At 42.0% G+C, this 15,170-nt stretch overlaps 1 protein-coding gene across 5 annotated transcripts in view; it reads left to right on the forward strand.

Annotated features, from left to right (window-relative positions):
• Window positions 1-15,170, forward strand: part of ANK3 (ankyrin 3) — a 671,415-nt gene that overhangs the window by 324,003 nt on the left and 332,242 nt on the right. For 3 of the 5 annotated variants that reach the window (XM_045069904.1, XM_045069905.1, XM_045069906.1), the window contains exon 1: window positions 12,555-14,199. The exons of 1 other annotated variant lie outside the window; for it this stretch is intronic. In XM_045069904.1, the coding sequence (XP_044925839.1) occupies window positions 14,086-14,199 (114 nt within the window). In that variant the 5' untranslated portion in view covers window positions 12,555-14,085. Of the gene's footprint in view, window positions 1-12,553; window positions 14,200-15,170 lie in introns of those variants that run through there. One more of the 5 variants, XM_045069903.1, reaches the window with a different exon arrangement.

Here is a 15,170-nt window from a genome sequence, read left to right on the forward strand (position 1 = left end):
CCTAAAAATTTGATAAAACTCATCAATGAAACCATATGGGTGTGGAGTTTCTATTGTAATATGATTTTATATGATTTTAGTTTCTTTTAAAAAAAACTCTAAAGATTACCCTTTTCATCTTTTGTCAGTTTTGTGTAAGTTGAAATTTTTTTTGAGGAATTTGTCCACTTCATCTAAATTTTCAATTTATAGGCACTGGTATTCATAATAGTCACTTATCTTTGAACATCTAGTCCCTAGAAATTATTCATAGTATTTATAAATTGTATTCTCTGACTTTTTTGGTATCAATTATTTGTGCTACATAACAAGTCACCCCAACATTAGTAAATTAAAATAATAACCTTTTATTTAACTATAAGTAGGCCTTCTAGGATTATCTAAGAAGTTCTTAGAGTCCAGGCAGGTTCACAGAGGGGTCTTCTGCCTCTGGGGGTTGGGTGGCTTTTGGCTGAGAAATGTGGCTAATGCACCACACCTCTCTCATCATCTACCAGGCTAAGCCAGGCCTGTACACTGGCTCAGCAGTGTTCCTGGACAGAATAGAAATGTGCAAGTTCTCTTGAGTACTAGTTTTGGGATATGACAGAATTGCTTATTATCCACATTTTTTTGACCAAAGTAAGTCACAAGAACAACCCCAGATTTACAAGGTTGAAAAGTAGACTTCACCCCCAATTCCAATTGGGCAGGGGAGAATTAGCAACATTTTCACCATTTATCACATATTATGGTATACTATTATGGGCAAATTTTATGTGACTAGTTGTCTTATCAGTATTGCAATACAACAATCTTTTTGCATCCTTTTGAAATTTACAGAACGTTAAGTTTTTTGGTGTCTACTCAAAAGCGATGTCTTTTCTCCCATTAGCACATAGGAAGATTGTGATTGTTTATGTGTTTTTGTTTTATACATAATTACATATTTTGGTTATCAACACAACCCCAAACCAGTGAAGTTTCAAGCTATTTTTTGGTCCATAATACTTTAAGAATTCCAAGTGTGGCACTGGTGAAAATTAACATGGATATATTGATTTGGGGCTTAAAAATAGGTTAAGTCTTAGATATTTCTCAGCTAAAGATAAACTGTGGATAGTATGAAAGGTAAGCAGTTTATCTTAGCACAGGTAATACATTTCTCTGCTCATCTTGTCTGTCAATGGAGTGATTCTTGGACACAGAAAATGTAAGTAGAGTAGGACATGTGGTAATGCAAGTACAGTTTAATTCTACCAATCTGTGAGTATATATTTACATCTTGCTGTTAAGTCACATTCCTTTTACCATTTTGGAAATTTAGCTTGCGTTACTTATGTATGTGTGAACTCAGCCAGTGAAAAGAGTAGTCATTGATAGCATTGTTTTTCTCATGGAAAAATTGGAGGTGATCTTAATGTCTAATGGAATGGGGTTGATTTTTTTAAATATGATGATTCATCAGGAGAAATACTAAAGAACCATTTGAAAGTTACAGCAGAGTATTTAGTGACCCCTTTGGATATTCATCATATATAGTTAGTTGATACATATTTAAAAGTAGATTATGAAGCTCTTTGTGGGATTGTATTTTTGATAAGATACTTACAGGTAAATAATTGTAGGCATAAGAAAAGACATAGAAGAATATATAACAAAAACATTTTGTTTGGAAGCAGAATCAGCATTTATATTCCTTTCTCATAAGTCAGTATTCATGGCTTCCCAGGTCTTTAAAAGAATTCGGTTGGCTGGAAAGTCAGAGTTAAAAATAGACACAGGTATTGGATCTGTGTTAAACTGCTAGCCATAATTCTGTGCTTTCCTTTCCAGTCTAATTGCTCAGTGACCTGACAGGGTAAGTTGGTATTTCTACTTAGTAAATCTCACTATTAGCACTGATTGGCTAAACTTTACTAGATTTTAGTACCATGGTTACAAAACCAAACCAAACCAACAAATAAAAAAAACCCCTCTATTTTGAAGATTTTGATATATATTTTATTTTCATTGACTAGACTATTGGGACCAGTTTCCATCTAGGAAATAGTTAAAGCAGCGTGCCATCTGTAATGCACCAGCATGTCTACCAGGGGTATTGAAATTTTGTGGGACCCAAATTAAATTAGATTTACATTAAATACATGCTGGAGAGAATATTTTTTTTAAAGATTTTATTTATTTATTTGACAGAGAGAGATCACAAGTAGGCAGAGAGGCAGGCAGAGAGAGAGGGGGAAGCAGGCTCCCTGCTGAGCAGAGAGCCTGATGCAGGGCTCGATCCCAGGACCGTGGAATCATGACCTGAGCTGAAGGCAGAGGCTTTAACCCACTGAGCCACCCAGGCGCCCCATGGAGAGAATTTTTAAAGTAAGGACAAGTGTTGTGAATTCACACACACACACACATACACACACACACACACACACACACACACACACACACACCCCTGCCGCAGGATAGACTACAGTTCAAAAAACATTACTGAGGTGTTGTATCTTGTATGCCGTGGACAGGCATCTCCAAACACATCTGGGTGTGCGGAGTCAAGTCCATGGTTTCTGGGGTGGGAGGATTTCTGGGGAAGCTTCTGCATACCTTGGGACCCGGAGCAGCTCTGTGCCTGCCACGCTCTTGTATAGGTAGCTTTTTCCATTTCAACACCTGCTCATTAGGAAATGGACCAAGACTCCCCAAGAGCTCTCAGATGGCCTGAATTCTGTATCCCTGCCAGTCTGCAGTAGAATTTAATAACAACGGTGAGGTGAAACTTGGGCCTTTCCTCGGTGCTAATCCCCAAAACCATCTGGCCTTTCCCTTTCTCTGAAAAACAGTTGAGTGTATGTGTTGAGGGGAAGGAGGGGGTTGGAGCTGGAAGAAGACGAACAGGCCTATCATATGTTTCTTAAAAGACAATCCACTCTCTTTCAGAGCAGATAGAAGTCCTCAGAGATCATAGCTCTAAGCTTGTCTTCCATAGCATCCACATCTTTGCCAGCTAATTGTTTGAAAATCACACCATTCATTAACTATTGACAGATGTCCAAGTTTAGTTCCTTTAGTGAAATAATGCCAAAAAGAAGCATGTACATCTGCAATCATTATTCAGATATTAAAAACAAGAAATTATGCATTTTCTCTTTAATTTTCTATTAGGTTTTCATAGAGTATTAGAAATAAAGCAGAGACTCCATAAATATTTGTTTATTCATGCTCTACAAACGAATTGAAATCAGTTGGTAGGGAATACATAGACTACAATAGTAAATTACAAATAAAACATGAAACTACCTCTACCCTGCCCCTACCTGGGGAGGAACTAGAATACAGATAGTGAACCATGTGACCTACCCATTACATGGAGAATATCATGGTTTGGGTCTCTTTGAAGCCTCGCTCTAGGGTATATGCTCCTCAAATGGAAGTACGTATGAGGTCCGTTGTTCTACTCAAAATTGTTCTCTCTCTCTCGTACTACTGAGCACTTACTGAGTTTGGGTGTCATAAAGACATGTGGAGGGTGATGCTACTTCAGGAAGAGGGGTACCAAAAAATAATTGTCAGTGAGTGAATTAATAAAGAAATTTGACTTGTCTGTACATGGGTTAGAAAAGCCAGTAGTAGTATGTCTTTCTGTGTCTCAAATGACGGTGACTATGTTCAGATACAAAGGGTAGATCCCCATGGATACTTTTGCAAATATACACACAGTCACATGTATATGTATGTATGTGTGTATAAACATAAATATGCCAAGCATCAGGTTTTAAGAGTAGTGTCCATTCACTCTTTTTTTCAGAAACCCTCAAAACAGTGATGCCTCGGAAGAAGGGGGAGGTCAGGAAACTGTGGACCTTGGGTCAAATCCAACCTTGTTTTTGATTCACCTACAAGCTAGGAATGGTATTTACCTGTTTAAATGGTTGAAAACAATTCAAAAGAAGAGTAATCCTTGACAACATGTGAAAATTATTTGAAATTCCAGTTACAGTATCCATAAGTCAAGTTTTATTGGATCCTAGCCACATTCCTGTATTTACCTGTGGTCTCTGGCTGCTTTTGTGTTCCAATAGCAAAATTGAGTAACTACAACAGAGACCATCTGGCCTGCAGAACCCAAAATATTTACAATCTGGCCTTTTATGAAAATGTTTGCCGACCCCTACCTTGGAAAATACAAAAATGAGTAGGAGGAAATCTTCCTGAACACACACCTCCTCATATTTGGAAAGATCTATCCTCTAACCTGCCCCCTTTTTTTAAAAAGAGAAATTGGAAAAGGATAAGAAAATTGGTTTCAACTTTGATCTTTCTAAAAAAGGCCTCATAACTTATTTTCTCCATACATATCACCCTATATCTTAAACATAATATTTTCAATATCCAAGCTTCACTTTTTTTTTGTTTGTTTCTTATCTTTATTTTATTTATTTATTTTTTATTATAATTTTTTATTTTTTATAAACATATATTTTTATCCCCAGGGGTACAGGTCTGTGAATCACCAGGTTTACACACTTCACAGCACTCACCAAAGCACATACCCTCCCCGATGTCCATAATCCCACCCCCTTCTCCCAAACCCCCTCCCCCAGCAACCCTCAGTTTGTTTTGTGAGATCAAGAGTCACTTATGGTTTGTCTCCCTCCCAATCCCATCTTGTTTCATTTATTCTTCTCCTACCCACTTAAGCCCCCATGTTGCATCACCACTTCCTCATATCAGGGAGATCATATGATAGTTGTCTTTCTCTGCTTGACTTATTTCGCTAAGCATGATACGCTCTAGTTCCATCCATGTTGTCGCAAATGGCAAGATTTCATTTCTTTTGATGGCTGCATAGTATTCCATTGTGTATATATACCACATCTTCTTGATCCATTCATCTGTTGATGGACATCTAGGTTCTTTCCATAGTCAAGCTTCACTTTTTTAAAAAATTGAAGTACAGTTGGCATGACAATATTCTGTTAGCTTCAGGGGTGCAACATGGCCATTCAGCGGTCGCAGTCGCCCCTTGAACAACACGGGTCTGAACTGCATGGGTCCACTCGCAGACTTTGGTAAACACAGTGCAGTACTGTAGATGTATTTTTCTTCCTTATGAGTTTCTTCACACTGTCTTTTCTCTAGCTTACTTCATTGTTAGATACAGTATATAATACCTGGACAAAATATGTGTTAATCCACTTTTAATGTTATTGGTAGGGCTTTTAGTCAATAGTAGGCTGTTAGTAGTTAAGTTTGGAGGGAGCCAAAAGTTCTAGGTGGATTTTTCAACCGTGCAGGGGGTTGGCACCCCTACCCCCATGTTGTTCAAGGGTCAACCGTTATCTCCATTGCAAAGTTCTCCCCCCATAGGTCTAGTTACCATCTGTCACCATGCAGAATTATTACCATATTATTGATTATATTCCCTGTACTACACTTTTTATCCCTGTGACTTATTTATTTTATAACTGGAAGTTTGTACCTCTTAATGCCCTTCACCTATTTTACCCATTCCCCTCCTTCTCCCCTGTGGGCATTCTCTGTATTTATGAATCTGTTTGTTTGTTTGTTCAGACCTTACTAACCCTTGTGATGATACCCTAACATGATATAATAAAGGACAGGAAAAAAGGTACAAAGTTGTGAAACATACAACAGGACGTTTTATTAGTCCAATTTATAAAGTGGCCTTCTGAAGCAACATGAGAGGGAAAATCTACCAAGACTTAGCAAGGTATAGGACAGGTAGGAAGAAGACAAATCCTAAATGCACTTGGAGCCCCTGTGTAATGCCTTGTGTTTACATGTAACTGTTTTGTCTTCTGTGATGATCATATTTTTTCATAAACATTAGCTATTGAAACATACTCCTAAGAAGCAGATGCTGTTATTTCCATCTTACAAGAGGAAAAGGTTATAAACTTTACATGTAGCTCTTTCTACGGCAGTAAGTCAGTGCCAATTCCAAGAAAGTAAATATTTTTTTTCTTTTTTTGTCAGGTAGAAATCTCTGCATGATTGATATGGTCCACAGTATGATAAATGATGGCGTGAGTTGTAGTGTGAATAGTTGACTGATTTCCTTGACAGCATCTGGCATAGTGCTTAGCTATGACTATACTACCCTTGGCCATTGTATATGGCCTCATGAGTCAATGAAACATTTTCTAAAAGTAAAAACCTTTGCTTCCTCTTGTGTGCCACTCCATCCCTCATAGAGAGTGTTAGCAAATGATCATGGAGTAGGCCAGCAGATTCCTGAATTTTCAAATCCTATCTCTTTCATACCTTTGACCTTTAGTTTCCTCTTCAGAAAAATGTTTTGAAAGTAGACTTACTTTCCTTACATCTTGACCAGAACACACCCACGGTAGAAGCACACATCAGTCCATCATGGCGTCCTTATTATAATTGTATTTTGTCATCACATAGTTGGGGAGAGAGACTTTAGAATTCCTTACCCCCTTTTTTAGATGCTATTTATTTATTCGACAGAGATCACAAGTAGACAGAGAGGCAGACAGAGACAATGGGTGGGGGGGAAGCAGGCTCCCTGCCCAGCAAAGAGCCCAATGTGGGGCTCAATCCCAGGACCCTGGGATCATGACCTGATCCGAAGGCAGAGGCTTTAATCCACTGAGCCACCCAGGTGCCCCTAAAATTCTTTTCCCTTTATTATGGGTATGGGAATCCTGAGGAAGGATAAGGGACTAAGCCACCCAGGTGCTGAACACAGTGACCAACAGGTGAATGGGCGAGTCCATGAGTGCATGAATGGTTCTTTTAGCACAGGCACCTGGGAACATACTACCTCTTTGTGCTTCACCTTTCCAAATGGAAAGTGTATTGACTGACTGTTGAGTGTCTTCTCTCGCTCGTTTGCAGAAGTATCCGCCTTTGGGAAGATCATGTCTGGCAAATTAGTCTCTAAGGTCTTACAACTCTATGTAGCAAAGTTTAGGGTGGGAGTTGTTTTGCCTTGCTTGCATTATCTTTCCTTTGGGCCACTTCAAATACGATTATGTATAAACATTAAATAACAATATCTAAAGAATTTCCTTTTCTAGAATGTTATGTTTGGCTACCAAATGAGATTTATCTCTGTAAGATGCCTGGGAAAACTTATTACAGAGTGGATTACATACTCCTTCAATCTTATTGGAATAGTTATTTAATTATAAGTTAATAAAAGGTGATAGAAGTTATGATTTTCCAGATGGTGTGGGGGATAAGCGATATGAGAGCATATCTGTTGTTTATCTTTAGGAGTGAATATATCTGAAGTGTACACAGTACTTGAGAAAGCATTCACATTTGCCATCAGCCACCACAGTCGGTGTCTTAGTTTAGAGCTTATTTGGGGGAATCACTGCCCTAATAGAGTGAAAGACTCATCTTTGTTGTCTCTTCACCATCATGATATGTTTTCCCTGGAGAGTCCAAGATGGAAAGAAGCAGAGCATGCGCAATTACTCCCCACCTAGTCACTTTGAATTTGGTCTCTCGGTTTTATTTTCTTCACAACACGTGTTGTTACTATCTGACATTCTCTGCTTCATGCATCTGCTTGCCTGTTGACCCTCCTGTCCCATACTCACAAGAGTAAAAGCTGCAGAGTTTCGGGCCTCCTCGGTCTTACTCTGCATTGGTATCACCAGCTCCTGGACTGCAAAGGGAATCCCACATGACCTGCTCAGTGCAGTCGGCTATGTGTCGAGAGCGTGAGGGACCAAAGTGTGAAATTGTAAGTTCTGTCAACGGTGAAGAGAGATGTCGTGGCTGGCCAAGATAGCAGTCTTAGGAGAGCTGATCTCTGTGCTCTATTTTACACGCCCATCTCTGCTTTCACAACATCCGTAGGCGTGCTGGGATTGCTGGGTGACTTCTCTCTCTCTCTCATCGAGTCCTTAAGAGCAGGAACCAGTCCCATTCACCTGTGTGTCCCAGGTGCTGAACACAGTGACCAACAGGTGAATGGGCGAGTCCATGAGTGCATGAATGGTTCTTTTAGCACAGGCACCTGGGAACATACTACCTCTTTGTGCTTCACCTTTCCAAATGGAAAGTGTATTGACTGACTGTTGAGTGTCTTCTCTCGCTCGTTTGCAGAAGTATCCGCCTTTGGGAAGATCATGTCTGGCAAATTAGGCTCTTTTTACTAGTATAAGCTCTTTATAGAGACAAACACTGTAGTGTGAGCCTCTCATATAATTTCAAATTCCTAATAGCCACATTGAAAGATCTTTTCAGAAAGTTAAATTTATTTTAAAGTATTTTATTAAATATATCCAAAATAGCTCCATTTCAACATGACTCAATGTATACAGTTATTACTGAGGAATTTTACATTGCTTTCTCTAGTATTTAGTCTTGCAATCCGGTGTTAGTTTATGTCTTAATTTGGGTGCTAAATTATTGGAAATACTTGATCTGTATTTTTCCAATAAAAGTTAAAGTTAGAAAAGCAGATTCCCATATCCAGATTGTTCCAAACACGCTGCAGTATGTATCTGAATTGAGTATGTTTTTAAATTTAAAACTCAGTTCTTCAGACATACTAGTCCTGCTTCACTTGCCACATACGGCTGGGGGCTACTGTGTGGACCCGCACAGATCACAAGCTCTTCTTCAGTATACCTTTCCTCCGCATCTCCCTTTATTTCCACACACCCACAACCTTCTGTCCCTTCAAGTCCTAGCATGTTGGGTTCGTGAGAGGGTGGGTTTGAAGTCCTTTGGTCCAGCCACCCCCTTCTGTATGAACAGGGGCCTCGAGAGGAAGTGACTTGTTCAGTACGCTTCATTTGCTCACCGCTCAGTGCTCTGCCAGGCTTCGCCGGTCTACTCCTCCGGTCAGAGAGGGCGCAGGATGTGCCTGCGTGGCACATCCTGCGTGGGTCTTCCATGCAGAATGAGGGATCCCCTCCTCCCTGCCAGCCAATGTGGCTGTGGCGGAGACACCTGGGGAAGCCCATCTACTGCTCGTGTGTGGTGGCAGAAGCAGCTGGCAGCCTGGGGCCAGCCGGCTCTGCAGCACAGAGGTCAAGCCATCGAACTGGCCGGACCATCTCCTCCAGGGATGACGGAGGGCAGATGGAGCATGGACACGGACAGGCCCGAGGCCAGCACTCACGGATGTGAAGATGCCACCCCACAGGGTGTGGGAAGGACCACCAGTCTTTCAGTGTGGTCCAGCAAGTCATTTCTTTTCTTTTCTTTTCTTTTACTTTTTTTTTCTTTTTAATATTTTATTTATTTATTTGACAGAGATCACAAGTAGGCAGAGAGGCAGGCGGGGGCGGGGGAAGCAGGCTCCCTGCTGAGCAGAGAGCCTGATGTGGGGCACGATCCCAGGACCCTGAGATCATGACCTGAGCCGAAGGCAGAGGCTTAACCCACTGAGCCACCCAGGTGTCCCTCTTTTCTTTCTTTCTTCCTTTCTTTCTTTCTCTCTCTCTCTCTCTCTTTCTCTCTCTCTCTCTCTTTCTTTCACACTTCTTGTGTCTAATCTGAAAATGAAGACGAATCTGTGACTATGAGTTGAGAATTTTCCAGGGTGCTTTTTCTGTCACGTATAACCATTGACAGGTTTAGTGCTTGTTTTCTTTCTTGTTCCCCACGTTGTTCAGAACCTGCTCAAGGTCTCTTGACATCATCTTTATCTAGGATGCCAAAATTAATGAAATGACAGTGGATCCATTTTTCTTTGTGAAGGAAAAATATTTTGACTCGTACGGTGAGCCTGCTCTACTTCTGAGAAGACGGAAGTGGAACACGAACAGCAGCACGAACAGTTTTCGTTCCATCAAAACACACACTTGGCTCATTCCCGAGAACTCGGGGTGGGTTTGGGAAGGTACAGCCTCCCCGGCAGGGGAGAACACTCTCTTCATTGGTTTTCTTTCTGTTTTCCGTCCTCCATATTTCTTCACACTCCCCGTCTTCCCCTTCTCCACATCACCGTGTCACATTTTTTCCAAAGGGCTCTTTTACTGTAACTTCAAAATGACCAAGAGACAGTATGCTCTTCATAGAACTTGCGTACATTGTTCGTGTGTCCACCCAGCTCACCACTGTGGAGACATGAGATAGAATGACAACCAGAGGGGTCAAGGTATTAATTGGCTGAAGTAATCGAGTTGATCTCAAAATCCTGGCAAGGTGTAAGGAACTTGACTTAAACTGTGAAGGAAAATCCCCCTCACTGGCATCTCAAGCCTGTGACATCCTAATGAGTTGACTTGATGTTGTTTTCAGTGGGATTTCAGTTGGTCACAGAGTTTTGGTTCCCGGATTAGAAATTATTTAGGATCTAAACGTTATCCCCAGTGCCAAGCTAGAAAGTTTGAGTTTTACTTTTTTGTACTAGTTTTATGCTGTAATGCTCTGAATAAAATTTGTCACTTCTGATATGAAATCAGGAATTATTTGGGGCAGAATCGTAAGGAGAGTTTTTGACATAAGTTCTGGTAACTAAGGTCCACGCAAGGAAAAGGCCAGGACTCCTCCTTGCTGCGGGATGCTGGGTTTTCAGATTGCTCAGCCACGCTGCCTTCTGCAGGAAGGGTAAGGGGACATAAAGCTGGGTGCTCGGATACCATGCCTTCAGTTCCTCCAAGTGGCTTGCTGTTCTTTGGTTATCATTGCCTTTCCTATAGGACATAGTCCAAGAAGGATTTCTGCTAGTAAGTCTGAAAGATCCCTTTTACTTTATTTTTGAAAGGATGCTTTAGGAATTCCTGTAGCTGGAGCTTTTATTAAACCAGAACAGATTCCCCTCCCCCTGCTTCCCTAGAGAGAAGTGTCTTAAGAATAGTCTTTCTTTAACTTTCAACAGCTTTGAAATTCCATGCCCAGGCCGTCCTCATCCTGTGTAAGTTCTGTCTAGTACATCCTCAAGGCCAATGTCAAGGAGTGGGACTGGAGAAGTTCCCCTGTATGTGAGTGGTAATTGATGCCACCGAACCCTGCATTTCCTTCCTGTTCTCAGACACTGGCCACCCTGCTCGGAGACACACTCTTGTTCCTGCTGTGCCCTCCATTTTCCTTGGAAGATTCATACTAATTCTGTAACCTTATAAAAGAGAGCAAACTCTTGAGACTTAAGCGGAAAAGTTTTATGAATCTTCATAGACTTCAGAGACTCAAGTTTTTAAAAATTATTTTCATGTTTCATTTTCAGCTCTTATAAATAGCTTGCTTTCTAGAATTATTGATAGAACTGTCAATTCAGGTTGGGAAGGGAAACACCTAGTATTTGTGGCTATCATGCTTAAATGCCTGTCAGGATGTAGGCTGCGCAGGGAGAAAAGAACTAAGACATTAGCAGTATAACAGTCAAAATCACAGACCCACAGGGCTGCTTTCCTTGGTGGTATTGCTGTTTAAAGTTCTTCTGGCTTAGAAATGGAGGACAAAGGCCCACATGCTCTGTAAGAAAGAAAATCTAAACAAGCCTTAGACTTTATTTTGGATGGGTTAACAACTTACTGAGATACTCCAAAATCCAGCATAACACAAAATGTATGTTATGGCAACATTAAAGTTGTGATGGATTCTCAACTTCTGAGTAATTTGGGGGAAACAAAGAATGATTCTAGTTTTAAAAAACACCTGTGGCCTGTTTTCCTAATTTCCAACAATGCTTTAGCTGATAGAGATCAATGGGAAAGTATAGCTTTACAGCCCCAGCCAAAGAGGTTACTCTGATCAGGGATACTTAGAAATATATTTTAAAGTATCATTAGTGTCTATAAAGGAATTAAAAAAAAGGTCCAGGAGCCAGTGGGAAATGAACCAGTTCTGTAACTGGCTGTTCTCTTCAACTTGCTGAAAATAAGGAAAGGAAATTGTATGAATTTTCCTCAAAAGTACAAGGTGTTTTATATAAGGAGAGACTATACAAAAGTTCTAAATAAAAATTAGAACTTTTGTATAGTCTCTCCTTTGTATAGTCTCTCCCACCTATTCCTATTACAATAAAAAAATTATTCTGGTAGAAAAACCACTTATTTTTATTACTAAGATCCAACTGTGATTTATCACTTTTGGATCTGAGTCTCATTTCATTCCCCTCCTTCATTTTCTCCTCTGTTTTGTCAGCTGATGGATTGGTAGGCAAGGGAGAACCTTTCCAGACGTCTTTCTTCCTGGAGATGGTTTGTGTGGGGAAGCAGCCCATGAACATCAGTGCACGCAGTAGGCCCCCAGCGCACGCAGTAGGCCTCTGGGAATGGTTTGACCCACATGATTTTCAAATCGGTCACCGGGAGTCACAGGGAGAGGAGTGTGAAATCCACTCGCAGCAGGTCCGGAAAGCCATGCGCCTACCATCTTTCTCTTCCCATTGCCTATCACCGCCCACCAGAGGGTGAAGAAGCCCCCTACAGGGGGGATGGGGAGGAAGATCTTTGATCTCCAAGTCTGAAATGTAGTGAGTGGCTGTTGTTTGCAGGAGCGCTCACACTGGAGGTTTTTTTGTTTGTTTGTTTTTTTAAGATTTTATTTATTTATTTGAGAGAGAGAGTGAGAGAGCATGAAAGGGGAGAAGGTCATAGGGAGAAGCAGACTCCTCATGGAGCTGGGAGCCCGATGCGGGACTCAATCCTGGATCTCCGGGATTGAAGGTTCTTTATTAAGCAGTCGAACAACAGCTCCGGAGAACGCCAGCCGGCTCTTCAAGCGGCACCTTTGGTCTTCTTGCTCCAGCTCTCATGCGTGTTAGCCCTCAGCCCTGCAAAGCCAAAAGGACTGATCTCTAAAGTTACAGACTTCTTGAGTTGGAAGAAGCACACGGCTTCATGGTATTGAAAGCAAACATACTAAGTCTTTCCAGTGGAACATTATCTCCATCCGCACTGCCCCCCATTCCAATCCCCACCAACCCCGCTCATTTTCCTGGTGCATTTAGGGTTTCCTACAAGGGCTCAAGTGTTTTAGGTCCATCCAGTGTACCATTCAATTCAGCCATTTCTTGCTAAACCCATGTGAATCCCCTGTGTGTATACATGATTCCTGACTTAGGCCATTTCTTCTGGGGTATGTCCTGGCAGAAGCCACCCCAGCAGGCCCAGAGAACGACTGACTGCTGCTTCACTTCTCCATCATGAATATTCAGAGGCTGCAGTCAGCAGGGACTCAGGTGGCAAAAATAGTAAGGTGATTGAAGCAAACCCTAACATGAAGCCAGATCTCCATGTCAGTGTCTCCGAAACCCTGATCTCTGCCCAGATTGCCCATCCTCCGACCCGTGGACCACATGAGAGGAGAGTCCTGGGGAACTCCTCTGAATTGGGCATCTGTTCCATACACCAACATGCTCACGTCTTTCTGTATGATGTGTTGTAATCAGCGTGTTGTTTTTAAAAGACAACAGGCCCTTCTGTAGTCCTCTCCCACAAAATGCATTTAAGCCCATAGTTCAGCATAAAGGACGCACTGTTGAGACCAGCAATGCATGCATTGTTTTCCCCTGTAATGTGGTCAGGATCTCCATAGCAAAATGTAGTGCATTTTGTGAAATCTTATTTTATGTGTTTTGTCCCCATCAGCAGTTAAAACTCAAGTAGGAACGGCTCCATTCTATTACGGGTTAAATTGTGCTCGTTGCAGAACTAGTGGTGATGTATAAATTGCAGCTCTGTCTTTTTTTCGAAGGATTCTAAAATAGGTTTTCAGAATTAGTACTGGATTTTCGCTCCTGCATGTGTGGTGACTCTGGATTTTTTCCCTTCAGAGAAGCATCCTTTGCAGCATTCCCCCTTCCGAGGAATCACTTAGACACTTCCAGCTGGTGGCAGGGGACACAGCCATAATACAGCTTCCTCTGTCCCAGCTGTCTTTCTCACTACGATAAATGCATTACGATGGCCGCACTCTCATGTAAAGGTTCAGGTGCAGGAAGGTGGAGGATGAAGTCTGGGAACCGTCTTTGGGGTTTTTAAAAGCTTCAGCTTCTACAGCATCTTTTGCATTTTGCATGTCTTCCTGCTTCTGGTCAAAGGTTTCTCTCCAGTGATTGGAATGCTGCCGTAAGCCTGGCTAAAGGTGCCCGAGGAGATCACCTTCTAAGAGGAAGCCCTGCGTGCTTGAGAAGCTCTTTTTAAATGCATTATGGCTCATGCAGCTTCCCAGTTAAAGAAAAACAGGGATTTAGAAATCAATGCTGAAGAAGAGACTGAGAAAAAAAGGAAACACCGCAAACGGTCCCGGGATCGGAAGAAAAAGGTAGTGGTCTTTGCCAGAGCATATATCTTGCCTGGCATCTTTTTGTTTTAATCTCCTCCTGGCGTCTGTTGGAGGCATGAAGGGCTGTTTTCACGTGCTGTGTAGGGGATAAATTGGGAACAGATGATGAAGCCCACCGGTGGACCCCGGCCGCAGGACAGGCGAGGCAGGGGGAAGGCTGCATGCCGGGTGGGGGTGATTGCAGGGCTGATGCGGAAGGTGCGCCTCCTCTCCTCGCAGGGGCTGGGGCACGCCGGCATGACACAGAAAGGTGTTGCCAGGGAGTTAAAAGTACTTTCTTCCTGGCCCCGTCAAGGTTAAACGGACTTCGGGGACGTGAGTTTGAGGGAGAGGCTGGAGAGCCAGTTTTTGGACTTGTTAGAGGTCTTGCTCGTGGAAAGGGAGCTTTTTGTGCTAGAACTACTGTCACTGTGTGCGTTTCGCGGGAAGATCTGTGACCTTAAAGACGGAGCAGAAAAGTCATTTCCTGCTTCTCTTCCCCTCACCCCTTTCTTTCCTCTTGCCTCTTATTTTTGTAAGGTGCTGCTAGTTAGCTTGTGCAATGGAAATAAGCTGCCAGAAATAACTTTCTTTTGTTACGTGAAGCTAAAATCACTGAGGTTTGTTTTTCTCGGCTGGGGGAGAGACATCATCCTGAATGCAGGAATTCCCTTGGCCCAGCGGGGACGTGAAGCCTTCCTCACTGATTGCTTCTGATTAAAGCTTAGGCATTGATTGATCATCCCCAGCTGATATTCTAAGGTGGTGGTGGTGGGGAGGAGGAGGAATATTCTAGGTCAGTGGTGTTTTATTACCACCTGAGAGTACTTACTGAGTGTTTAGTGGCTGTGCCCTTAAATATGACTCCTAGGTACCCTGTGGGGATTGAGGGCCCAAATCACTTTCCCTCCATGGCAATTAATAAAAACTGACTAAAACTCTGTGATCTGAATACGAAAGTCCGGTCATAA

Source organism: Mustela putorius, unplaced genomic scaffold, assembly GCF_011764305.1.
Source record: "Mustela putorius furo isolate JIRA1106 unplaced genomic scaffold, ASM1176430v1.1 tig00003949_pilon_pilon_pilon, whole genome shotgun sequence".
NCBI classification, from domain to species: domain Eukaryota; kingdom Metazoa; phylum Chordata; class Mammalia; order Carnivora; family Mustelidae; genus Mustela; species Mustela putorius.